We start from the raw sequence: 24,413 nt of genomic DNA on the forward strand, positions 1-24,413 counted from the left end.
AGGCCGGGAGTATTATTTCAGGACCCCAGAAGCTAGAAAGCGGGCGTGGTCGTTTTGCAGGACACACCCCTCTGTGTGAAGGACCAGGTTAGGTTAAGGAAGGGGTGGGTTGGGCAGGTTTTTCACTTGGGCTTTGATTCAAGATCGAGGGGTGTGGCGATTTTAATGAGCAAAAAAATGGGATTTGTGAGTGCGAAGGAGGTGAGGGATCCAGGTGGGAGTTATGTGATTGTGAGTGGGGTATTGGAAGGGGCACTGGTAGTGTTGGTAAATGTGTATGCCCCAAATTGGGATGATGTGGGTTTTATGAGGGAGTTGCAGGCAGCAATCCCGGATTTGGCCACTCACCAGTTGATCATGGGAAGAGATTTTAACTGTGTCCAGGAGCTGAGGGTGGATCAATCGCGCCTCAGGCTGACAACGGGGAGGACGGTAGGGCAACTGCTTAGGGAAAGAGGGGTGCAATGCGAGTATGGGGAGAAGGCAAGCCGCATGCTGGCGCACCAGCTGCGGAGGCAGGCTGCGTCAGGGAAATATTGAAGATCCGGGCTGGGAATGTGGCGTCCGAGCCATGGAAGATAAATGAAGCATTTAGAGAGTATTACCAGAGACTTCATGAGGCAGACCCAGGAGGACAGGATGGGGACATGGGGCAGTTTCTAGACGAGCTGGAATTTCCCCAGGCGGAGGAAGCAAAGAAGCAGGCGTTGGAGGAGCCCTGGGGCTGAGGGAGGTGCTGGATAGTATCCGGGGTATGAAGTCGGGGAAGGCCCCTGGGCCCAATGAGTACCCAGCAGAATTTTATAAGGAATTTGCAGCAGACCTGGCACCACATCTGTTCGTGGCATTTAATGAAGCACTGAAGAAGGGGGAGTTGCCGGAGACGATGAAGCAGCAGTAATCACACTAATTCCAAAAAAAAGGGAAGGATCCGGTGGAATATGGGTCATATAGACCTATATCTCTATTGAACACGGATGTGAAAGTATTGGCTAAGTTGTTGGCGGGGAGGATGGTGTCCTGGGGTTGGTTGCAGAAGGTCAAACAGCCTTCGTGCGGAGCAGGCAGCTCGGGAGTAATATAAGACGGCTGTTGAATGTGGTGATGAATCCGTCGAGAGCTCTGGTACCGGAGGTGGTGGTGTCCATGGACGCGGAGAAAGCATTTGATCAAGTGGAGTGGCGGTACTCGTTCGAAGTTTTGGGAAGGTTTGGGCCGAGATTTGTGGCGTGGGTGTGGTTGCTGTATGTGGCGTCGAGTGAGGGTGAGGACGAATGATATAAGCTCACGAAGCTTTGGTTTACACGGGTACGAGGCAGGGGTGCCTGCTGTCGCTGCTGCTGTTTGCACTGGCCATAGAGCCATTGGCAATGGCTCTCGGGGTCGGCAGAGTGGCAGGGGATAATGAGGGGACAGAGGGAGTATTGGGGTGTTACTCTATGCTGATGATCTCTTGCTGTATGTTTTGGATCCGTTGGAGAGTATGGGAAGGATTATGGGCCTGTTGGGGAGGTTGGAGGGTTCTCAGGATACAATCTGAATGTAGGGAAAAGCGAGGTATTCCCAGTGAATGAGCTGGCACAGCGGGCTAATTTAGGGGGGGATGCCATTTACGAGGGATAGGTTTAAGTACTTGGGGATTCAGGTGGAGAGGGAATGAACGGGGCTACATAAGTGGAACTTAACGAAGCTGGTGGAGGAGGCCAAGGAGAATCTTAAGAGGTCGGATACACTACACTTAACGCTGGCGGGGAGGGTCCAAGTGGTGAAAATGAATATTCTGCCAAGCTTCTTGCTTATCTTTCAGGCTCTCCTGATATTTATACCAAATGCCTTTTTTCGGAAAGTGGGCATAATCATCTGACTTTGTATTGGCGGTAGGGAAGGTGCTGAGGGTGGGGAGGACCCTGCTACATAGGCAGCAGTGGGGTTTGGCGTTGCCAAACTTGCTTCATTATTATTAGGAGGCGAATGTGGACAAGGTGCGGTGGTGGTGGGAAGGAGAAGGGATAGAGTGGGTTAGGATGGAGGAGAAATCTTGTAAGGGGTCTAGTTTGAGGGCGATGGTGACGGCAGCATTGCCAATGGCTCCGAGTGGGTATTCAGGAAGCCCAGTGGTGCAGTCCACAGTGAAGATATGGAATCAGCTGAGGAGGCATTTTAGGCTGGAAGGGATGTCGGTGCTAACGCCACTGTGCAAGAATCATGGGTTTGAGCCGGGGCGGATGGATAGTGTATACAGGAGGTGGGGGGAAGTGGGGCTGGTCAAGGTGGGGGATTTGTATTTGGGGGAAGGGTTTGCCAGTCTGGAGGATCTAAAGGCGAGGGTAGAGCTGCTGAGGGGTAGTGAGTTTGGGTATCTACAGGTTAGGGACTTTGCACGAAAGGTCTGGAAGGGGTTCCCTAAATTGCCGGGATACACCCTGCTGGAGCGACTGCTGCTTCCGGATGTGGAAGGGGAGGGAAGAATTGGGGATATATATAAGTGGCTGGGGGAGCAGGGAGGCGAGCGGGTGGTGAAGATCAAGGAGAAATGGGCAGCGGATTTGGGAATGGAGATCAATTGGGGAATATAGAGTGGGGCACTGCGAAGGGTAAACGGGACCACCTTGTGCAAGGATGAGCCTGATACAGGGTGCATATGACTCGGGCGAGAATGAGTGGGTTCTTTCAGGGGGTAGCAGATGAATGAGAGGTGTGGGCAGGGGCCAGTGAATCATGCGCACATGTTTTGAGGTTGTGAAAAATTGGTAAGATTCTGGGCAGGAGTGTTCGTGGCCTTTAGCCAGGATAGAGGAGGAGGGAGTGGACCCGGACCCTTTGGTGGCGATATTTGGGGTTTCAGAGAAGACTGAGCTCAAGGCGAGGAGGAAGGCCGATGTCATGGCCTTTGCCTCTCTGATTACACGGTGAAGTTTTGCTGTAGTGGCGGTCGGCATTGCCACTGGGGGTAGCAGCATGGTTGGGTGACCTGTACGACTTCCTGCGGTTAGGCAAGAGGGCAGCACGGTAGCACAAGTGGATAGCAGTGTGGCTTCACAGCACCAGGGTCCCAGGTTCGATTCCCTGTTGGGTCACTGTCTATGCGGAGTCTGCACGTTCTCACGTGTCTGCGTGGGTTTCCTCTGGGTGCTCCGGTTTCCTCCCACAGTCCAAAGATGTGCAGGTTAGGTGGATTGGCCATGTTAAATTGCCCTTGGTGACCAAAAAGGTTAGGAGGTGTTATTGGGTTACGGGGATAGGGTGAAAGTGGGCCTTAAGTTGGTCGGTGCAGACTCGATTGGCCGAATGGCCTCCTTCTGTACTGTGTATGTTCTATGAACATACGTATATTCGTGAGGCGAGTTACCCACCACAGAATTCCCAGCCTCGGACCTGCTCTTGTAGCCACAGTATTTATATGGCTAGTCTAGTTTAGTTTCTAGTCAATGGTAAACCATCACCCCCCCCCCCCCCCCCCCCCCCCCCCTTCAAATAATACAGAAATGATTTTCTTGCTTACGGCAAATATGAAAGACAGTGAATGGTTAAATCCAAGTATAGATTGATTCCGGAATGGAATATGGCCGTACGAACTATCACAGCTGTGATAAATCATATCAGTCTTTAGCCATCTATCTGTACCCTTATGTAATCCTAATTAGTTTGGGTCAGAATCAATTAAGTTTGATTCTATGTTTAACTGTCTGTAATGTGCAACATTAACTTGAAATGTTTCATTTATGAATTCTTATATCTGCTATAGAATGCCTTTATCGCAAGCAGCTTGAACTTGTTTATTGCTGACTTGACTGTTAAGACAATGGCTCCTTTAGGTTCTGCGCTGTTGTCATGGAGCCTGCCCTATCCTTGGGCACTTTATCTTGCAAATGTATTTGTTAGCTGAATAAGAATGCTGCTTTAATCTATCTGTTTCTGTGTTCTGTTGAAGCTATGTTTTGCATGCCGAATGTGTTTTGAAATGACCTGGGGTTATGAGTGAGTTTTAAAATTGTATTTAATAGACATGGGGCTTAATGCTAAATAGCTATCTTTTACCTATCACTTTTACCTATAGAAAATAGCTGGCTTCTACAGAGCCCGGAAAAACACATGCAGTGGTCACTGTCCACCATGACCTGGGTGTTGGTAAACAATACTAAATAATTTTGAAACTGTGGAAAATGGATCGGAGCATTCAGGAAAATGCAGACTCTGCAGAATGTATTTGTATTTATTTGTTAAATACAAAAATATCAATCGTGCTCTCTGTGCACTTTCTCATTTCAACATAGACTGTAAAAAAGTGTATATTACGATTTAACAGCTTCCTGTTTATTCATAGAATTTACAGTGCAGAAGGAGCCCATTCGGCCTGTCGATTCTGCACCGGCCCTTGGAAAGAACACCCCATTTAAGCCCACACTTCCAATCTATCCCAGTAACCCCGTCTAACCTTTTTGGACACTACGGGCAATTTAGCATGGCCAATCCACCTAACCTGCACATCTTTGGACTGTGGGAGGAAACCGGAGCACCCGGAGGAAACCCATGGGGTGAATGTGCAGACTGCACAAGACCGTGATCCAAGCCGGGAATCGAACCTGGGACCTTGGAGCTGTGAAGCAACTCTGCTAACCACTGTGCTGCCCTTTGTTTATTTAACTTCAGATTTTACTGCAGTAACTGCATTTATTAATTCCTGAATCTGCATTCCTTTCTTATTACCTCTAATTGTATTGTCTTTACGACCTCTAAGATGTGGTGTCTTTTAACAGGTTATTGAAGCATAAAAACAAAGAAATGCTGGAAAAACTCCAGGCTAGCAGCATCTGTGGGGAAAGAAACAAGAGTTCATGAATGTTAATTATGTTTCTCTCTCAACAGATACTGCCAGTTTTTCCAGTATTTTCTGTTTTATTACAAATTTTCATCATCTGCAGTGTTTTTGTTTTTAAAAGGTCTTGCATAATATGCGCACTTCGTGTCTGTAAACTATACTTTGAGGTTTTTGATCATGCTTTTGTGTTAATATTTCCCATTCAGTTTCTCTGCCCTCTATCACAGGGTTGTTGCATGCTTTGGCCATTTTAGGTAGTCCTTTAGAGTGAGGTTCTAACATTTACAAGGCGACAACACAGTTGGAAAAGTTTATTTAAAAAATAAAACTTATTTTCATCAATTTGATTCTGCAAAGTCTGAGGCAATTTACTAGCACCATGGTGTGTTTTGTATGTACGTGGTATGAAAATGTAGTGCTTGCTTGTCATGTTTATATCCCTGTACTGAATCACTCTTCTTTTGTTCTTAGTAACCAAACAAAAGAAGCTTTCATCGATTGGGCACGATATGATGATGCACAAGACCATTTTTGTGAACTTGATGGTAAGGCTCTTGTGAAATTCTGTTGCTACCTTTAAGTCCAAGAATTCCAGAATATTTTGTGCAAAAAATATTTAATAACTAAATGAAATCACTACAAATTGCTCCTTGTTAATCAGTGGTTTTAAAAAAACTGACTGATCCCTGTAATTGGCTAGTTTCCAGACAATGTTGATCATCAGTGGCACTGGCAGGATGGTGCGATTCCAGCCTGAGACATTTACATGTGCAATTTACATCCTAAATGTGAGCAGAAATATGAAGATTTTAATTGAGAACTGAATTTCATTCCCTAGTCTAATTGCTCCTCACTCTCTAAGCACACTTGCTTGAAGATTACACAATGCTTTAATTCCCAATAAACAGTGCAATAAGATGTTGCAATTATTTTAAATATGGGTGTATATATATATTGTGTGTTTTTCCATTTGTATTCTCTATTTTAAATAAACCCTCTATTAGCAACCACAGTGGTGTACAATTAGCTGTCCTGCGAGTCCTCAACATTAACTCTAGGCCCCAATACATCTCATGGCATCGGGTCAACATGGACAACGAAACCTCCTGCTGATTACCCCTCCCATCCTCTCTATGCTGATGAATAGTGCCCCTTCCTGTTCAGGATGAAGAGAAGAGAAAGTGATTGGTGATGATAAATGTAAATCCCTGACGGTCAGAAAACAAAGAAATGTTTAATAGCGGACAAAGAAATGGCTGAGCAACTAAATACATACTTTAGTTCTGTCTTCACAAATGATGACACAAATAAGATAGCAGAAATGTTGAGGAACGCAGGGTTTAGTGAGAGGGAGGAACTGAAGGAGATCAATATTAGTAGAGAAACAGTGTTGGGGAAATTGAAGGCTGTTAAATCCCTGGGGCCTGATAATCTACATCTCAGAGTACTTGAGGAAGTGGCTCTAGAAATAGGGATTCATTGGTCATCTTCCAAAATTCTGGAGCAGTTCCTGCAGATTGGAGGATAGCTAATGAAACTCCATTATTTAAAAAGGGAGGTAGAGAGAAAACATGGAATTATAGACCAGTACATCTGACACTGGTAGTGGGGAAATTTCTAGAATCCCTTATCAAACATTTTATTACCGAGCACATGGGAATGTGCAATAAGACCTGGGTGTCCTTACACCAGTCACTGAAGTGAGCATGCAGGTAAAGCAGCTGATAAAGGAGGCAAATGATATGCTGGCCTTCGTTGCGAGAGAATTCAAGTGCAGGAGCAAGGATGCTTTCCTGCAATTTTATAGGGCCTTTGTAAAGCCACACCTGGAATACTATGTGCCAATTTCGTCTCCTTCTCTCAGGAAGGATGTTCTTGCTGTAGAGGGAGAGCAGCTAAGGTTCACCAGACTGTTTCCTGGTATGGTGAGTCTGACATGCGAGGAGAGAGTCGGTTAGGTTTGTATTCGCTGGACTTCCGGTTGGGGCTATGCGGAGCTAAGCCGCACGTTCGGCAGCTCCTGCTGCTTAAGGACTTTCGGGCCTATTTGAGGGCCCCAAATGGCGCTGTTTCGACAAATCCCAGTGGGGGAAGGTGTTTGGAGGAGCATTCCCCGCAATTTATGGTGCTCACCCGGAGTGCGGCAAAGGAAAAGGCTGCAGCAGCTCCCCAAGAAAAGCGGGGGAAGAAGGACAAAATGGCGGCCGGCGGAACACCCAAGGACTGGTGGAAGTGGGCGCAGGAGCAGCAAGCTTCTCTTCTGCGCTGTTTTGCGGAGCTGAAGGCTGAGTTGCTGGACTCCCTGAATGCGACTGCCAACAGGCTGCTTGAGACCCAGGCGGCCCAGGAGGTGTCCATTCGGGAGTTGCAGCAGCAGGCCGCTGAGCGGGAGGAGGAGGCCATGGTCCTCGTGGGAAAAGTAGAGTTGCACGAGGCACTTCACAAAAAGTGGCAAGACCGCTTGGAGGAGCTGGACGTTCGCACAAGGCGGAAGAATTTGAGGATCCTGGGCCTGGCAGAGGGGCTGGAGGGGTCGGATCTTCCGTCTTGTGTGACCACGATGATGAGCTCGTTGATGGGAGCGGGGTCCTTCCATTTGCCCCTGGAGCTTGAGGGAGCCCACAGAGTGCTGGCCAGGAGGCCCAAGACAAATGAACCCCCGCGGGCGGTGCTGGTGCGGTTCCATCGATTCAGCGACCGGGAGTGTGTGCTGCGCTGGGCCAAGAAAGAGAGGAGCAGCAAGTGGGAGAATTCGGTAGTGTGAATCTACCAGGACTGGAGTGCGGAGGTGGCTAAGCGGCGGGCCGGGTTCAACCGGACGAAGGCGGTGCTGCATGCCAGGCAGGTCAAACTTGGAATGCTGCAGCCTGCGTGTCTGTGGGTGACATATAAGGACCGGCTCCACTACTTCGAGTCCCCGGAGGAGGCGTGGGCCTTTGTACAGGCGGAGAAGCTAGACTCGAACTAGGGTCTGGGGGCACACTATGGTCGTTGCTGTTTTTGCTGTTTTGTAATTTTGACATGTGTTTTTTATGCTGGTTTTTTTTTTTTTTGCTTTGTTTCCGGGTGGGTCTGTCTGTTGGGTATGGTTTTGGGTTATGTGGGGAATGTTGGGGGTTTGTGTTTTTTATTTTCTCTTCTGTATGGGGGTTGGGGTGAAACTGGATTTTGGGGAGCTGCGTCAGAAGGGTGGGGTGTGGCAGTATGAAAGCGCGGGCTTTCCTCTGGTTTCCCGCGCTGCGGGGCAGGGGGGGGTGGAGCTGGTGGTGGGGGCGTGGCCTCTACTGGGTTTTTTTCCCACGCTGAAGTGGTGCCAAGGAGGTGTGGCAAGAGGGGGATGACCCCATGCCGGGAGGGGACGGGTTTTGGCAGGAGCTGCCGGGGTCAGCAGAAGTCAGCTGACTCATGGAAGTACCATGAAAAGTGCGTCGCGGCTAGGAGGGGTCCTAGGGTGGGGGGGATACCGGGTTGCTGCTGGAATGGCCAGGAAGGAGCTGGTGTGGGCCGGGGGGGTAGAGGAGAGGCGTTATCGCCACGGGGAACAGGTCGGACGGGGCGTGCTGGCCTGGGGCGAGCAGTCGATAAGCTATGGCTAGCCGGCGGGGAAGGGGGGGCGGGTTGCCCTCTGATCCGGCTGATCACCTGAAACGTGAGGGGGCTGAATGGGCCGGTTCAGAGAACTAGGGTATTTTCTCATCTGAAGGCGGACGTGGCTATGCTCCAGGAGACCCACTTGAAGGTGGCGGACCAGGTTCGTCTGAGGAAGGGGTGGGTGGGGCAGGTTTTTCACTCTGGATTGGACGCGAAGAACCGGGGGAGGGCGATTCTGGTGGGGAAGAGGGTGACGGCTGAGGTGGTGTCGGACAAGGAGGGCAAATATATTATGGTGAAGGTTAGGCTGCAGGGAGAGAAGGTGGTGCTGGTTAATGTATATGCCCCGAATTGGGATGATGCTGGCTTCATGAGGCGCTTGTTGGGCCGCATTCCGGACCTGGAGGCAGGGGGCCTGATCATGGGGGGAGACTTTAACACAGTGCTGGATCCCCCACTGGACCGGTCCAGTTCAAGGACGGGTAGGAGACCGGGGGCAGCCAAAGTGCTGAGGGGGTTTATGGACCAGATGGGAGGGGTGGATCCCTGGAGGTTTGGGAGGCCGAGGGCGCGGGAGTATTCCTTTTTCTCTCATGTCCAGAGGGTTTATTCCCGAATAGCATTTTTTTGTCCTGAGCAGGGGATTGATCCCGAAGGTGCAGGATGCCGAGTATTCGGCCATAGCAATTGCAGACCATGCTCCGCACTGGGTTGATCTGGAGATGGGGGAGGCGCGGGACCAGCGCCCGCTATGGCGCCTGGATGTGGGGATGCTGGCTGATGAGGTGTGTAGGAGGGTCCGGGGAAGTATTGAGGGGTATCTTGATACCAACGACACGGGGGAGGTCCGGGTGGGGATGGTCTGGGAGGCTCTGAAAGCAGTGATCCGGGGGGGGAGCTGATCTCCATCCGGGCCCATAGGGAAAGGAGGGAGAGTGAGAGACTGGTGGGGGAGCTCCTGGATGTGGATAGGAGGTACGCGGAGGTACATGAGTATGGGGAGAAGGCGAGCAGGATGTTGGCGCATCAGCTCCGTAGGCGAGATGTGGCTAGGGCAATGGGTGGAGTGACGGATAAGGGTGGGAATGTAGTGCAGAAGGGGGCAGAGGTGAATGAGGTCTTTAGGGACTTCTACGAGGAACTGTACCGGTCGGAGCCTCCGATTGGGAGGGGGGGGGATGGAGCACTTCTTGAACAGGCTATGTTTCCCAAAGGTTCAAGAGGAGCTGGTAGAGGGGCTGGGGGCGCCGATAGAGTTGGAGGAGCTAGTCAGGGGGATTGGTCAAATGCAGTCAGGTAAGGCGCCGGGGCCAGATGGGTTCCCGGTGGAATTTTATAAAAAGTATGCGGATCTGGTGGGTCCCCTGTTGGTGCGAGCCTTCAATGAGGCATGGGAGGGGGGGCTTTGCCCCCGACGATGTCGCGGGCGCTGATCTCTCTGATCCTGAAGCTGGATAAGGACCCCTTGCAGTGTGGATCATACAGGCCTATCTCGCTCCTCAATGTTGACGCTAAGTTGCTGGCGAAGATCCTGGCCACCAGGATAGAGGACTGTGTGCCAGGGGTGATACACGAAGATCAGACAGGATTTGTCATGGGACGGCAGCTCAACACGAATGTGCGGAGATTGCTAAATGTTATTATGATGCTGGCGGTGGAGGGGGAGGCAGAGATAGTGGTGGCGCTGGATGCAGAGAAAGCGTTTGATAGAGTTGAGTGGGGGTACCTGTGGGAGGTGCTGGAGCGGTTTGGATTCGGGGAGGGGTTCATCAAATGGGTGGGGTTGCTCTACGCGACTCCGATGGCGAGTGTAGTTACCAAAGGAAGGAGATCGGAGTACTTTAGGCTCTACCGTGGGACCAGGCAGGGGTGCCCCCTGTACCCCTTGCTCTTTGCATTGGCGATTGAACCTCTGGCTATGGTGTTGAGGGAGTCAGGGAGGTGGAGGGGTCTGGTGCGGGGTGGGGAGGAACATCGGGTATCGCAGTGGAGGCGACATAGGGGAGAAGTGGGGGGCTCGATGGATGGGGGGCTCGATGGAGGCTCCGTTAAGGGGGAACCATCGGTTCGTCCCGGGGAACATTGATGGGGGATTCCAGGGTTGGCACAGCGGGCATCAGACAGCTGAGGGACCTGTTCATTGATGGGAGGTTTGCGAGCCTGGGGGAGTTGGAGGAGAAATTTGGGCTGCCCCCGGGGAACATGTTCAGGTATCTGCAGGTAAAGGCATTTGCTAGACGGCAGGTGGAGGGATTCCCTTTGCTTCCCGCGAGGGGGGTGAGCGACAGGGTGCTTTCGGGGGTCTGGGTCGGAGAAGGGAAGATATCTGATATCTACAAGGTAATGCAGGAGGTGGAGGAGGTGTCAGTAGAGGAGCTGAAAGCTAAATGGGAGGGGGAACAGATCGAAGACGGGACATGGACTGATGCCCTGGAGAGGGTTAACGCTTCCTCCTCATGTGCGCGGCTTAGCCTCATCCAATTCAAGGTGCTGCACCGAGCCCACATGTCCGGGTCTAGGATGAGTAGGTTCTTTGGGGGCGAAGACAGGTGTGTCAGGTGTTCGGGGAGTCCAGCGAACCATGCCCATATGTTCTGGGCATGCCCGGCACTGGAGGAGTTCTGGAAGGGGGTGGCGAGGACGGTGTCGAGGGTGGTAGGATCCAGGGTCAAGCCAGGCTGGGGACTCGCGATTTTTGGGGTTGGGGTGGAGCCGGTAGTGCAGGAGGCGAAAGAGGCCGGTGTCCTGGCCTTTGCGTCCCTAGTAGCCCGACGAAGGATCTTGGTACAGTGGAAGGATGCGAGACCCACAAGCGTGGAGACCTGATCAATGACATGGCGGATTTTATTAAGCTAGAGAAGGTCAAATTCGCCCTGAGAGGATCGGTACAAGGGTTCTTTAGGCGGTGGCAACCTTTCCTCGACTTTCTGGCTCAACGATAGGGTACTGGGACAGCAGCAGTAACCCGGGGGGCGGGGGAATGACTATGTTTGTTTATTTAATTTAAATTTATTTTAAGTTCTCTTGTTTACTGGGTTTGGGGGGTGGGGGGGATGTGATACATGCGTTGATACGGTCTTGGGGGTCTTACAGTTATTATGGGGTTATTTTGTTGCATTTCATTGTTGTCATATTTTCTGTAAAATATTCCAATAAAAATTATTTTTTTAAAAAGGTTTGTATTCGCTGGACTTCAGAAGAATGGGGAGGGATCTCCTAGAAAACTGTAAAATTCTAACAGGACTAGACAATTCTAAAAGGGGCGATGAAAGGAGGATGTCTAGAACCAGGAGTCACAGTCTGAAGATACAGGGTAAACCATTTAGGACAGAGATATCTTCATCCATTGTGTGGTGAGCCTGTGGAATTCGTTACCACAGGAAGTAGTTTAGGTCAAAGCATTGTATATTTTAAAAAAGCAGTTAGATATAGCACTTGGGACAAAGGGGATCAAAGGGGGGAGAGCGGGATGAGGCTATTGAGTTGGATGATCAGCCATGATCATAATGAATTACATAGATAGATAGAATGGTGGAGCATTTGGCCAAATGGCCTCCTCTTGTTCCTATTTTCTATGTAACACCACTTGGAGGAAGCACCGAGGATAGCAAGGGCACAGAATGTACTCAGTGAGGAACTACAATGCAAGAGTACCTCAGTAGCACCACTACTGGCTGAGTCCTGAAAGGGTTAGGGTTAGCCTGTAGCAGATGAAGAATCAACAAGAAGAAAAATCAGTTGTCTTCGTTCAACAAACTACCCGTCACAGATGCATTTGTCTGTGAGTACCCACCACACAGTCCTTCTGGAGGTGAAGACCCATGCTCGCACTAGAGGACACCGTGTTTTGCTGTCAAGCCCCATCAGCGTAGTCAAAAGTGTAGATTCAGAACAGATGTAGTAGTTCAAATCTGGGCATCCATGAGGCACTCCGCCATCAGCAGCAATGGAATAGTAGGGCAGCATGGTGGTGCAGTGGTTAGCACTGCTGCCTACGCACTGAGGACCTGGGTTTGATCCTGACCCTGGGTTACTGTCCGTGCGGTGTTTGCACGTCCTCATCTGCGTGGGTTTCACCCTGACAACCCAAAGATGAAATGAAATGAAAATTGCTTATTGTCACAAGTAGACTTCAATGAAGTTACTGTGAAATGCCCCTAGTCGCCACATTCCGGCGCCTGTTCGGGGAGGCTGGTACGGGAATTGAACCGTGCTGCTGGCTTGCCCTGGTCTGCTTTAAAAGCCAGCGATTTAGCCCAGTGTGCTAAACCAGCCCGTGGGTAGGTGGATTGGCCACGCTAAATTGCCCCTTAATTGGGAGGGAAAAAAATTGGGTACTCCAAATTTATATTTTTAAAAAGCAATGGAATAGTATCCAACTATAATCTCTAATGTCATATCCCAGCATTCCTTACTCTGCCATTGCCACCTAGGCAGAAGATCAACCTTGGCTAAACGAGGAGCGTAGTAGAGCATGCCAGGAACAGCACCAGGTTTGCCTAAAAATGAGGTGACAGCCTGTTAAAGATGCAATGTGGGACTATATACATGTTAAATAGCAGAAGTGGCATGCGATAGGCTAGCAGTCCCACAGCCAACTTGAGACCAAAGCTCTGCAGTCCTGTCACATCAGTCTTGAATGGTGGTCGAAAAACTAACCAGAGGAGGGTTCCACATATATCTCCATTTTCCAAGCTGGTGGAGCCCAGTATATCAGTGCAAAAGACAAGACTGTCATATTTACAATCATCTTCAGCCAGAAGTGCCAAGTGGACGATCCAGTTCCATCTTTTGTTGAGGTGCCCAGCATCACAGATCTAGTCTTTAGCCAATTTGATTCACTCCACGTGAGAAAAGAAACTGCTGAAGGCACTCAATGCCTTAACAACCTCTCAGTTTGTGCACCAGAACTAGCTAAACTCCTAACCAAATTTTCCAATACAGGCATCAATCTGGCAATTGGAAAATTGCCAAATAACTCCATCATTAGCATGGTGATGGAAGATTTTGTTGAGTGCTATCAAGTGGCACATGCACAGCAATGACCTGCTCACCAGTGCTCTGCTTGAGATTCGGCCAGGGCCATTTAGCTCCTGATCATCTCACAGCATTGGTCCAACATGGACAGAAGAGCAGAATTCAGAGGTGGGTGACTGCGATTGACATCAAGACAGGATTTGATTGAACGTGGCATATTGGAGCTCGAGCAAAATTAAGTCAATGGGAATCAGCGGTAGGGGAGGTCTTCCCAGGCTGGAGTCATAACTAGCATAAAGCAAAATGGTTGTGATTGTTGGGGGTCAAGCAGGACAGGCCCAAACATAGTCATAGGAGCTACTCAAGGTCGTGTCCTAGGCCCAACCATCTTCAGCTTCTTCATCAATCACTTTTCCTTTATCATAAGGTCAGATTGGGGATGTTCACTGATGATTGCACAGTATTCAATGCCATTTTCAATATCTCACATAATGAAACAGTCTGTGCCTGCATGCAACAAAACCTGAACAACATTCGGGCTTGGGGTAATAAGTGGCAAATGACCATCTGTAGCAAGAGAGATTCCAACCATCTCCCCCGTGACATTACTGAGTTCCCAATTGTCAACATCCTGAAGGTTACCATTGACTGGAAATTTAATGGACTAACCATATAAATACAGTGGCTGCAAGAGCAGGTAAGATAGTGGGAATCGTGAAGTGAGTAACTTGTCGCCTGTTCCCATTATATACCAGGCACGTTAAGAGTGTAATGGAATACTCCCCATGCCTGACTGAGTACAGCTCGAACAACACTCTAAGCTCAACACCATCGCAGGCAAATCAGCTTGCTCGACTGGGACTCCATCCGCCAACATAAACACATCACTCTTCCGTCACCGGCAAAGTGGCAGTAGTGCGTAGCATCTACAAGATAACACTTTCTTGGCTCAGTAAGCCGCTTTGACCGCATCTTTCACTACGACCTATGAGAACAAGGGCAGAAGACATATAGGAGTGCTATCATCTGCAGTTCTCATTCAAGATGTACATCGTCCTCACTTGAAACTATATCACTGTTCCTTCACTGAATCAAAACCCTAAAACCCCTCACCAAAAGGCACAATGGCTGTGTCTCTACACCAGATGGGCAGCAACGCTTCAAGATATGGCTCCTCATGATAATTCTGAATGCACAACAAATGCTGACCTTGCCCGTGACACAAACATCCCATGAAAGAGTTAATGTTTTGTTTGATTGTTTTGACATGAGGATTGACTAACTGGTCAGTACAGCCAACAGGTTTGCAAATTTTAACACACACATTTTATTATTTAACTGAAATTAGAATTGAGTAGACAATAATACAATGGGTTAACGATCTAATTTCCAAACCCCCTTTCTAACTTGCCCCATATATACATGTGTGCACGCACATAAGAGGGGAAAGGTGATGCTGAGGGAAGGAAATAATGATAAAAGATAGGGATCTTTGATTTCAGATTGATATCTTCCAATTAGTTTCTCTCCCCAGTTTCGGCCTTCAGTTAGATCCTTTAGCTTGCAACTATAGACTTGCAGAGATAAGAGAGAGAAAATACAGCTTACTTCGAATGTTTCCTTTCTTCTGCACATTCTCTGGAATAACCCCACCTGGCAGGAACCAATCACTGTCTGTAACCAGGCAGAACACTGTCCCTGACCAGCCCATTGGCCGCCAGCCAACCAATCGAAGCAAATCCCACCAATCTTATGGGTGCCAGAAAGTCTGGGATTTCCTTTACCAGATATAAAACATGACATACTTTAAATTCCTCAACTTGAAGGTGTATCTCAATTAGCTATCCCCAACCAAAAACAAAAGATAAAATAAAAGAAATGGGAACAAAGGGAAATCAAAAGGAAGGACTCTGGTTCTGCGCGTTTTACACTAACAGTTACTCTGAAAGAGTTAGAAGGAATAAAAGCATTTTGAAGTTCAACACTTCTTTAATGAATATTTTTCTTTAAAATTTTTCATTTGTCCATTTAGACGCAGCGAATCCAGACAATCGGGTACTCTTTATAAAAAAAATAAAAAAATAAAAAATTTTTAAATAATGAAATATAACAAATCGGAGCTGTATCAGCACCTCACCTACCCAGATTTAAAAAAGGAAACGCCAAAAGGAACGCCAGGATTAACCAATACGCATCAGATATGATCTAGTAACTTTCACAAAAAGTATACCAGGAACAAAACAGCATAACTTCCATAAGAAGGGGGTGCCCAAGCCTTGAGAAAGAGGACCATCTGGAAGTCCCTCGATAAAACCACTTTGAAGAGGGCTCCCTACTCCCCTCTCCAACCGAGAAATGACTCCAAGAATGCTGAACCGAAGCACTCCGACTTGTATTCTGGCCCCGCAGCCAACAGGATAATACCACCCCAGGAAAACCAAATCTCAATAAGGAGAGTCCAGAAGCCCCCCAAAGGGGAGGGTGACCTACTTTACCGCCAACATGCACACAACGCAACCTGGATAAATGCAGTTACTACTGCTCTAATCTACTCAATAGAGCTATACTAGGATCAGTGTCACACTGGAATAGGGGCCAACAACCTAAAGAAACTCAACCCCCTTAAAACAAACAACCCCCCCCCCAATCTCTAGGCACCCCAGGAGCGAAACTTAGGCCCTGCCATCAACAAGATTCTACCTTTTTCCCCTCGGCAAAGAAACCCTAACAACAGGAAGATATGCCCACTGTACATTCCATGAGTCAAGTAAGCACTGTTACTACCTGTGTAGCCAAGTAATTATAGAAAAGCAACCCAAGAAAGACTAGCCAAGGATTAACTGGCCACTCCCAGGTATGCACCAGTACATTTTCCACCACTCCAACAGAGGTGCCAACTACAGAGGACGAAAAAGACCCAGTCTTCTCCAGGGTACATTATGACTATCTTTATAGGAGATGAGCACGGATTCCTTGAATCCCAAATAACTAAAGTTAAAGCACAACACCAATAGTTCTAAGAGGGTTTTCTTCACCCACCATGAAGACTTTATAATGCCATGCCAGACACCTACCCCCCACACTGCAGTAGCGCTGCTCACCTATAAATAAGGAGACGGGTACCAAAAAATGTACTCCCTCAGTGTAAAAGCAAGGATTACAGCACATAAATCAGGTTAATATTGCACAGTCATCTGTAAAGTACATAAAGTGAAGTGAAACCAAAAATGATGGAAATAAATTATAGCTGGGTCAATTTCCGTACAGAATTAATTTTGATATTTTGGGTTTGCTCCTTTCATTAGTATGGTGAGAAGTGATCTGATATGGGGTGGGGGGAGGTGGGGGCGCTCCATGAAGCTCCATGCAGGCGGGGGAGGTGCCGGGACCCCACTGGTTTCCAGTGGACGTCTATAAAAGTTTGCGCCGTCCCTGGCCCCACGTCTAAGGGACATGTTCGCAGACTCGCTGGCAAAGGCACCTTGCCTCCTATACTAGCGCAGGCCACAATCTCATTGATATCCAAAAAAGATAAAGACCCGACGGAATGCGGCTCATGTAGACCCATTTTGCTGCTAAATGTGGATGTGAAAATACTCGCAACGTTCCTGGCCAAAAGGCTGGAGGGCTGTGTAGCAGAGGTGGTCGCAGAGGACCAGGTGGGGTTTGTCAAGGGTAGGCAGCTCACTGAACATCAGGCAGTTGATGAATATAATAACGACACCCCAAACCTCCACACACACACACACACACACACACACACACACACCATGGGGAGAACACATCAGAGGGGAGCATCTCCCTGGACATAGACGTGATCATCTCCCTGGACGCAGAAAAGGCCTTTGACAGACTCGAGGTGCTGGAACGGTTTGGGCTAGGAGCAGGATTCACCGCCTGGATGAAGCTCCTGTACAACGACCTCAAGGCGAGCATTCAAACCAACACCACCAGCTCTGAATACTTCCCAGTGAACCCAAATGAAGGAGGGGCAGAGCTGGAGGGGCTCCCTTTTAAAATAGCCCAAAATAGATTACGATACCAGGGATCCAAATAGCCAAAGACTGGACACAGATCCACAAGTGGAACCTGACTAGCCTTGTGGAGGATATCAAAAAGGACCTACAGAGGTGGGACACACTCCCACTCTCCCCAGCGGAGAGAGTGCAGACAATCAAAATGAACGTGCTGCCGAGGTTCCTCTTCCTGTTTAGATCCATACCGATCTTCACCCCCAAGGCCGCTTTCAGAAACGTGAACAGCTTAATCATGACCTTTGTGTGTGTGTGTGTGGGGGGGGGGGGGGGGGGGGGGGGAATCCAAGAGTCCCCAAACCAACACTGCAAAGGAGAAAATTTAGGGGTGGCCTGGCATGACCAAACCTTCAGTACTACCACTGGACAGCGACAGCGGTTAGATATGGGGGATGGGTACATGAACCCAACTCTGAGTGGGTGCGGATGGAGGAGGCCTCCTGCAAGGGGACAACCCTCCAGTCCCTAGCCGCAGCAGCTTTCCCACCCCCCTCGACAAAATACTCATTCAGCCCAGTGGTAGCGGCCACACTGAAAATGTGGAACCAACTAAGACAGCACTTCAGACTGATCATGATGGCCCCCATCTGCGGAAACCACAGGTTCCCACCAACCATGCTAGATACCATTTTTGAAAATGGCGACAGGACTAGGGAACGTTGACAGGTGGGGACTTCTACATAGGAAAGAGATTAGCGACGCTGAACGAACTGACTGAGGAATGGGAACTACTGACAGGACAGGAAATGAAACTCCTAGAAATAAAAGACTTCATCCGCAAAGAGACAGTAGGATACCCCAGGGCCCCAGACACCATACCAGGAGAGGACCCTATGCATTCAGACAGTAAGGAAGGTGGACTCTCTGGGGGAAAATATATGGACAGTTACTCGAATGACACCAGACGAGACCACATGGAAATGGAGGGATGAACTGAGGTGGGTTGGGGAGTCTGGAGTAGAACACTGAGCAGGGCCAACTCCACTACCTCCTGTGCAAGGCTCGGCCTCATGCAGTTCAAAGGATGCACAGAGCACAACTGATCAGAACCAAATGAACAGGTTCTTCCCGAAGCTGGGGGACAAATGTGAATGGTGCCAGAGAGGCCTGGCCAACCACACCCACATGTTTTGGGCCTGCCCCAAACTTGCTGGGTTCTGGACTGCCTTCTCCGAGGCGATGTCCAAGCTTGTGAGGGTGGAGCCAAGCCCAAACTTGGCAATCTTCAGAGTATCAGAGTAGCCAGAGCTACACATGGGGAAGAGGGCCCTAGCTTTCGCTTCCCTAATTGCACGCCGGAGAATCCTGTTTGGCTGGTGATCAGCAGCACCATCCTCAGCTGCAGACTAGCTGGCAGACCTGGCGGAATTCCCCCCCCCCCCCCCCCCCCCCCCCCCCCCCCCCCGGCCCCCACACCACCACCCCCAATCCGCAAGACAGACTTGGCTGGAATTGGCAGGGTTCGGAAGGAGGGGAACCACGGTGGTGGAGGAACAACCCCACCCCCCCGGGAATGAAGAGGAAGAGCATCGTGCGGGGGGGGGGGGGGGGGGGGGGTAGCACACCAAATCAGTAGTGACAAATTGTAAATAGATGCAAGAAAATATTTTGCACTGTATATAGTTATCAAACATGAACTACAATGTGTATAAAATTGAAAATGCCAATAAAAATATTTTTTTTAAAGAAGGAACTGATATGCTCTGTATCTTCGACTAAATTGGTGACCTTGTTAATCGGTCTGCAGGACCCTGACCTCCTTATGACTTGCTATTTTAAATCCTCATCTTCATGTTACTCTAACCTCTGCCTTTGCTTCCTAGGCTGTATTGTTGAATTCAGCATACGTTCAACTGTTTTTCATAATTTTTCCTGAACGCATTGCATTTTGAACATCGATTCCAGACCTCGTCTCTGTTGATTGGTGGGGCTTTTAATGATGTGTTGTAAATCTGTCATATGTCTGGTGGGGAGGGGGGACAGCAGCAAGTGGAGGCAGAGATCATTTGTCAGAGTACAGTGCAGACAGGAGGTCTGGGTCTCTGGTGCAAGCCTGTTTTCTTTTCAGGCCTGACAGACCCAGAGTGTTTTCTTAACTTTGTTTAAATATGATTTCAATTTTTCCCATTCATCTCTTAATTGCCCACCATCCCCACCCAAATTGTTTTCCTTCTTTTTTTGTGTTTTGAGTTATTTGCACATTCTTTTGTCTACTATCTGCATTTCTTTACTTGTGTTTATAAGCAGTTCCTAGGGTTACTCAATATATTGGGTAAGCAGGGTAGCATGGTGGTTAGCATAAATGCTTCACAGCTCCAGGGTCCCAGGTTCGATTCCCGGCTGGGTCACTGTCTGTGTGGAGTCTGCACGTCCTCCCCCTGTGTGCGTGGGTTTCCTCCGGGTGCTCCGGTTTCCTCCCACAGTCCAAAGATGTGCGGGTTAGGTGGATTGGCCATGCTAAATTGCCCGTAGTGTCCTAATAAAAAGTAAGGTTAAGGGGGGGTTGTTGGGTTACAGGTATAGGGTGGATACGTGGGTTTGAGTAGGGTGATCATGGCTCGGCACAACATTGAGGGCCGAAGGGCCTGTTCTGTGCTGTACTGTTCTATGTTCTATATTTAACCTCCTTGCAATGATTTTTGTTCATTTGCTTCCTCGTCCCTCTTTCCAAACTGAGTAAGTTGTCTTAGTTCTGATGAAGGGTCCTCGTCCCACCCCTGCCACAAAATGTCAAAATGACTTTCTTCACCGATGCCGACTCATCTAATGTATTGTTTCTTATCCGTAAACAGATTATTTCTTGAAAGTGATAAATTAATTTCTCCTTGCAGATGAGTTATCACCTAATGCTGAATATGTGGATCTCCTCCTGAATCCCGAGCGTTACACTGGATATAGGGGATCATCAGCTTGGAGGGTGTGGAACAGCATCTATGAAGAGAACTGCTTCAAGTACTTCCTTTCAATTTAATCTAAATTATACTCCTTGAAGTTACTTTCTGATTCCTTTGGCTGGGTGCTTGGGTGGGTGGTGGTAATGTTTGGTAGTGTTGCCACTGATGAAATATTTGCATGTTCTTTTGAGTTTTTCTTACTTTCAACATTATATTTAGGGACTCCTATCATTTATGTTTTTATTTTCATTTATGATCAAGTGGACACTTAAGAGTTTATGCAACCGCCCAATTGTGAAGCTTTGTATTGGTCTTACTAAACATTTTCCGTTTTGGTGTTGATGGTGACGACCACTTTTCAGGCCCTCAAATTGATGATAAACTGCTCCTTCATATTGCCAACATTTTTAAATTAGGCCGTAGTGGAAATTTCTGAATTTTTTCCTTTTAAGTCTTGGATACTTATGTAGGCCAAGGATCTATTCAGCCCAAGTTATACATGATTCTGGCTTAAGGCTTCAATCATTGAGCATCTCTAATGTGGCCCTGAATCCCATTCTCCATAAACTTGTATTGTTTTTGGTTTTGTCTGCAGAATTGGAGAATGTCCTGCTTTACTAATTGATGCATTTTATTGTGGAACCAAACCCTAATTGAGGCAGGTCATTGCTGAGCATGATGTCACTGACTGCATCTGCACATGTGCAGAAAGTGTTCCTGTTGTGTTGACATTAATAAATGCAACCTTTTTTAGGGATTTGTAGGAGGAATGTTAGGTTGAGAAACCTTATCTGCTGCTCCTAATAATATCCTGACATCCACCTGAATCATCAGAAAGGAGTTTAGTTTAGATTAGGGCAAAATGCAACCCAAGATTCTATCTGTGAATTTTAAAGTATGTCTTGCCACTCATCCTGTTTGTCCCAAAATGTTACAGCACTACTGAAATCCATTCTTATAAGCGACTGACTTTGAATATCTTTTGCAGGCCTCGTTCTGTATATCGCCCTCTAAGCCCACTAGCACCCGGAAGAGGTAAGTTTATGTGCAAAATCTGTTTTTACTCTTGTTATTTCTGCATATTCACCAGTGACTTCAGACAGAGCAAACGTTTATTTTTAAATATTTCTTGTCCCAAGAAGTTGATGGTCCTTTTTTGGGCAAACCAGATAAAATTCATTGGTGCAGTGCTATTGTCTGCCTCTTTGACATCAATAAATGGAAAACTACAAACTTTTCACCTGCAATTTTCCAATAACTGAATTCTCAATATCCTCTATACTGGCAGTTGAATCATTGAGAAGAGGCAACATATACGTACAGAGATAAAGTGACAAACTCTGGCAGTCTTGAAACTTTGTGATATTTAAAGGCACTTTATAAATGCAAATTGTCATTACCCTTCATCTCGCAGGTGCCACCAAGTTTGACCTGTTTGTAATCATGTTATGTGGTAACCATGTATTCAAATGACTCAGTGTGAGGAAATCTGTTTCCTGTGCTTTTTTGGGGCAGAGGCTAGGGCCCTGGTTGAAGGGCTACAAGTCTCCGCATGCCTGGGGTAGCGGCACAGGAGCACAGTGCAGAGACCTCTCATGCATGGTCCCCTTTTGACAGCTGGTGTTTTGGCACTGAAATGCAACCATGGGATCTGGGGAGGGGGCAGAACAATTGGCCCATGTGACGAGGTTAGTCTGGAGCTGAGGCAGCAGCTGAAGTGCTGTCATTAGCTCCATGCAGTTGAGATTCAAAGAGTCCCTTGAGGAGTTGGGGCTCAAAGTCCAGGGGCAGTTGATAGCTCTGTGAAGCTGAAGTGAGGCTGTCTGTTCTGTGAAGCTGGTTGTTGGGGGCAGAAAGAAGTAGTGATCAATGGACGTCTGCCCAGTACAGCTAGCTAGTTGGAATTGTGCAAACAGCGCGATGCTGGGGTGCTGCCTGGCTAATCCAGTGGGACGCAGTCTTGAATTTAGTGATTGAGAAACTGGGAGGTGAGTAGTCATTGGGGCAACTTGACATGGAGTCTTGTTGCATGACAACGATTGCAGGAAAAAGAAGCAAGAGAGCTTCCAGGCTAACTTGGACTGCTGTTGAGGGAAATCAAAGGTTATACATCGATTTCCTCATAAGGAAAACTGAGATTAAAGGTCGTGACTGTGAATGATGACTCGGTTCCTGAGAAAATGTGTGGGATCTGTCTTCGTTGTTTATGCCGTTTAATGCACAGTTTGTGTGTTTGACCACAGTTGTCATTAATTCATGTTTACCTCATGTTAATTCTGGACGATAGAGTGTGATGGATTGTATTGACTTCTGGCTTTGTAAAGTTTTGTGTAGTGAAAATTCTTATGATGTTTAAAATTGTGGAATCTTGTGGTTTTATTCTCTTGGTAAATACCCGGAATTTCATATTTCGTCCACTTTACAACAAAGGTTACTGATCAGAACTGCATCAGTAAGCATAACAAGAAAACAAAACAATTGTATTTACATAAAGCATCTCCGTTGTCTCTGTCTGTCAAAGAATTTCACATAAACTAACTTACTTGGAAGCGCACTAATTTGTTTTCCGCCCAGCAATATCACACAAGTGGCAACAAGATGAATGATCAGCTAATCTATTTTTAAGTGATCTTGAGGGGAAAATGTTGGCCACAACACTGAGTGTTCTTCAAATAGTCCTCTTGTCCCCTAAATAACTGGCAGCCGTAGACGGGCCTTTGTTTAATGGCTCCTGTAATATTGCAGTACACATTCTGTGCTGCACTGGAAAGCCAACCTAGATTGCAGCCTGAAGTGAAGCCCAAAACTTTCTAACCAGAGTAACCAAGTACCAACTAAGATGGTCTAACTCCATACGTATACACAAGCTAATGTTTTTATTTTTATATGTTGATTTTCTTTTGTAAATATTTTTACATAGTTTTAATTGCCTGAAATTTATTTTTTTTAATTTGTTTTCTCTCTTTAGGAAATGACGATGGTAAGAGCAGACGGGATGGATATAAATATGTGTGAATTAATTTGTTTATTCCGCTTCTGAAATTTGGGTTGCAATGGAAAACACTTTTGTGTCCACTTTTTTAAAAAGAGAAGTATATAGCCTATAACGGTGGGTAAAACTATTTGCCCTAAATTAAATCAAAAATTATTCAGAATTCAATTTTATTGTGCATTAAATGAAACATTTGTTAACCTGTAAATGTAACCTCTCCTTTAGCCATTTAAAATTCCAATATTTAGCATTTTCTTACTAAAATGCAACTTAAAAAAGGTTCATCTGTGATGGATGGAATTTAATTATACTTCGTAAATTTGCTCAATTTTTTAAAAAATTTGTACCCAATTCATTTTTTCCAAGTAAGGGGCAATTTAGCATGGCCAGTTCACCAGCGCCGGCCCTAGGGTTGCTGGCGCCCCGGGCAAGCTGAACTTCGGCGCCCTTGGGGGGGGGGGGGGGGGGACCCGAGGGGGAACGGACCCGGGGGGGGTGGGGGGGGGGGGGAGCGGACCGAGCAGGGGGGCGGACCGAGGGGGGGGCCGCCCTGGGGGAGGGCGGCCACCGCGCATGCGCTGGTTGGCACTGGCCCAACTGCGCATGCGCGGGACCCGAGTCTCTGGCGCCCCCTAGCACATGGCGCCCCGGGCGACTGCCCGAGTTGCCGGTGCCTTGAGCCGGCCCTGCAGTTCACCTACCCTGCACATCTTTGGGTTGTGGGGTGAAATCCATACAAACACTGGGAGAATGCGCAAACTCCGCACGGACAGTGGCCCAGAGCCTGAATCGAACCTCGGTGCCATGAGGCAGCAGTGCTAAAAATAAATTTGCTTACAATTTTCTAGTACATTCCATTTATGGATCAGAGTTGCCCATAACTGAAGTTTAAAAAATAATCTGCACTAGAACAAGGAATTTATGGGCGGCACGGTGGCACAATGCTTAGCACTGCTGCCTCATGGCGCCGAGGATCCGAGTCCGTGCAGAGTTTACACGTTGTGTCTGTGTGGGTCTCTCTCACAACCCAAAGATGTGCAGGGTAGGCGGATTGGCCATGCTAAATTGCCCCTTAATTGAAAAAATTAAAAGAAAAACAAGGAATC

General features: G+C 47.8%; 1 protein-coding gene across 4 annotated transcripts in view; it reads left to right on the forward strand.

The window, feature by feature from the left end:
• Nucleotides 1–24,413, forward strand: part of ero1b (endoplasmic reticulum oxidoreductase 1 beta) — a 142,439-nt gene that overhangs the window by 60,559 nt on the left and 57,467 nt on the right. For all 4 annotated transcript variants that reach the window (XR_005461051.1, XM_038800530.1, XM_038800532.1 and 1 more), the window contains 4 exons: nucleotides 5,291–5,364; nucleotides 20,253–20,373; nucleotides 21,304–21,350; nucleotides 23,284–23,295. Coding sequence is in view for 3 of the 4 variants with exons in the window: in XM_038800530.1 (XP_038656458.1) it covers nucleotides 5,291–5,364; nucleotides 20,253–20,373; nucleotides 21,304–21,350; nucleotides 23,284–23,295 (254 nt within the window). In the remaining variant the exon portion in view is untranslated. The remainder of the gene's footprint in view (nucleotides 1–5,290; nucleotides 5,365–20,252; nucleotides 20,374–21,303; nucleotides 21,351–23,283; nucleotides 23,296–24,413) is intronic.

Source organism: Scyliorhinus canicula, chromosome 6, assembly GCF_902713615.1.
Source record: "Scyliorhinus canicula chromosome 6, sScyCan1.1, whole genome shotgun sequence".
Lineage (NCBI taxonomy): Eukaryota > Metazoa > Chordata > Chondrichthyes > Carcharhiniformes > Scyliorhinidae > Scyliorhinus > Scyliorhinus canicula.